A 2,429-nucleotide genomic window follows, 5' to 3' on the forward strand; every position below is an offset into this window, starting at 1 on the left:
AGGCCACGTGATGTTTTAGTGAGGGGTTAGAGAATATCGCCACCCCCCGCCCTCAAAACACTAAGTCATCTCTATCATACCACAGGAGGTGAGTCCGAGGGGATGAGCCCCTTCCCCAACCGGGTAGGAGGCACAGCAGCATCCCCTACCCGCCCCCTCCCACGCCCTCCCACCCCCCATCAATCACCAACACAGAAAATCAGTGTGGAGCCCAGTCGGTTTTAGTGGTTTTCTTTAATCCTGCTCTGCACTTCTTTCTCATTTACTACACGGGATATTATAAAGAATAAATAGCAGATACTCTTAATTTACAATGATTAGTCATTCCATTTGTTCTCTATATTTACAATAACTGTAAAATAACATTGAACTCTATAGCTTCTTCGAGGTCCAAGGAAAACCAAAACACTTTCCGAAGAATGGAAAATAGCTTTTAAAAAGTCCTCTACAAAAGTTCCCCCGTCTCTTTGTACTTTAAGAAAAAAATAACTTTTCCCCCCTGCTTCGCCATGCGAAGGGCACTGGAATATAAATAGCAGGTTAACATTATTAGCAACAACCAGAATAAGTCTCTCTTTTCTCTGTTCTTTTTTTTTTCCTTTTGCTTACTTTTTTTTTTTTAAAAATACAGTAGAAGCCGGTAACTTTTAACGTATAATACTGACCTTTTAATAAGTAAATTAAAACTGGGACCGTATATACACACACATATACATTCCTACACAGTTAAACAGTGCATTACATGAACCAGAAAGCTAGGTCTCTGTAGCTCAAAAAAAAAAAAAAAAAAAAAAAAAAGTTCATTGAAAACCCTCGCTAGAGGGTGGTGGAACTGGTTGAAGGCGGTGCAGGGGGCGTCGGTGGGGATCGATCAAGTGTCCGGGTGCGGGCAGGGGGCCCCCGAGTTCTAGCACGAGCACTTGCACTCGGAAATGATGGGGTACTGGATGGGAATCCAGCCGCAGCGCTGGCCCCCGCGCCGCTGACAGCGCCACCGCAGCACCGTGAGGTGCACGGACTTGGACGGCTTGCACACCATGCCCTCGGGCACGGAGCACGAGCGCTTACTGAAGCAGCTGCCCACCTTCACGTAGCGCGGCCAAAAGCGGCTGCCCAGGTCGTTCCACGCGTACAGCACGGGGCAGAACGTCTGCGACCACAGCCACATCTGTAACTTCCTCCGCAGCTTCTTGCTCAGGCGCTGCTTCTTGCCCTGGGCCAAGCCCTCGGAGAACTCTAGCCCTTTGATCTCGCTCGGCATGGCCCCCGACGGCCGCTGCCGCAGCAGCTGGTCCAGCTCCGCCAGGTCCTCCGCGCCCCCAGCCGCACCCCCGCCCCCGCCGGGCCGGTCCTCGGGGGGCGAGGTGGCCATGAAGCCCGGGTCGTAGTGGCCCCCGAGCAGCGAGCGCAGCAGCGTCTCGTTCAGATCCTTCTCCTTGGGGTCAAAGATAGGGTCTGGGTGTTCGATGAGGTCCACCAGGGGCAGGTTGTCGCTGGGCGCCGGGCGGATGTGGAGATAGTGCTGGCCGCCGGCCGGTGTCGCCCGCAGCCCCAGGACCACCACCAGGGCGTAGAGGGTGACCCCTAGGCTGGGGCAGCGCTCCATGCCTCCGGCGCGCGCCCGGGGCTGCTGCTTCGTCCCGCGTCCCCGGAGGAGAGCACGCCGAGCCCGCGGCGCCGCCGCGCTCCCCCGTCTCTCCGGAGGCGGCTCACCAGAGGCTGGGCAGGCGCAGGGCCGGCAGCATGAGCCGCCGGGAGAGCCCTTCGCGCAGCGCCGGCTCCCACCGGAGCGGAAGAAAGGCACACAAGTTGGCCGCAACTCCTCTCCCGGGTCTACTAGGGAAGGCGGCCGCGGCGGGGCATCCGAAATTACTCCAGGGCGACCGCGGGGCGCGGGAGGCGCCGGCTCCTCGCTGCCTTCCCGGGCCGGCGGCGGCGCAGGGCGCGTGGACGAGCCGCTCTCCCCTCCTCCTCTCTCTGCTCTTCGTCCTGCCGCTCTGTGCAAGCGCCGCTGGCTGAGCTGGTCCTAGGGGCACTTCCCTCCGCCTGCTCCGGGCTCCGCGGCCGGCTCTGCCCGGCGGACTCCAGCGGCGGCGGCGGCGGCGGCGTCCGCGCACGTTGGCACCGGTTTGTCTGTCTCGCAGGGTCCAAGCCTTTAAATTTCCTGCACTTTCAGCTCCATCACCATGGAAACCACTGACTCTCTCGGCGTTGCCCCCTCCCCCTTCTTCCCCCCAAACAACAACCCCACCCCCCACTTCTCCACCCCCGAGGAGCTGGAGCTGCAGAGGCTCCGGGGGAAGCCGCCTGTACTCGCCGCGGAGGCGGCGGCGGCGGCTTCGGCAGCGCCCAGGGCTGTGCCCCGCCGGACCCAGATGCCCCGGGAAGCCGACAGTCCGGCTGCCCGCCGGAGCTCACAGGCGGCGGCG

General features: G+C 60.2%; 1 protein-coding gene across 1 annotated transcript; it reads right to left on the reverse strand.

Moving 5' to 3' along the window:
• Positions 1 to 215: 215 nt before the first annotated feature.
• LOC105476783 (noggin) lies at positions 216 to 2,221 on the reverse strand. Its single transcript, XM_011732968.3, has one exon. It carries the CDS (start codon positions 1,604 to 1,606, stop codon positions 908 to 910), a length of 699 nt encoding a protein of 232 aa, XP_011731270.1. The 5' UTR covers positions 1,607 to 2,221; the 3' UTR covers positions 216 to 907.
• Between the last annotated feature and the right edge of the window lie 208 nt (positions 2,222 to 2,429).

The sequence above is a fragment of the Macaca nemestrina genome, chromosome 17, assembly GCF_043159975.1.
Source record: "Macaca nemestrina isolate mMacNem1 chromosome 17, mMacNem.hap1, whole genome shotgun sequence".
NCBI classification, from domain to species: Eukaryota; Metazoa; Chordata; class Mammalia; order Primates; family Cercopithecidae; genus Macaca; species Macaca nemestrina.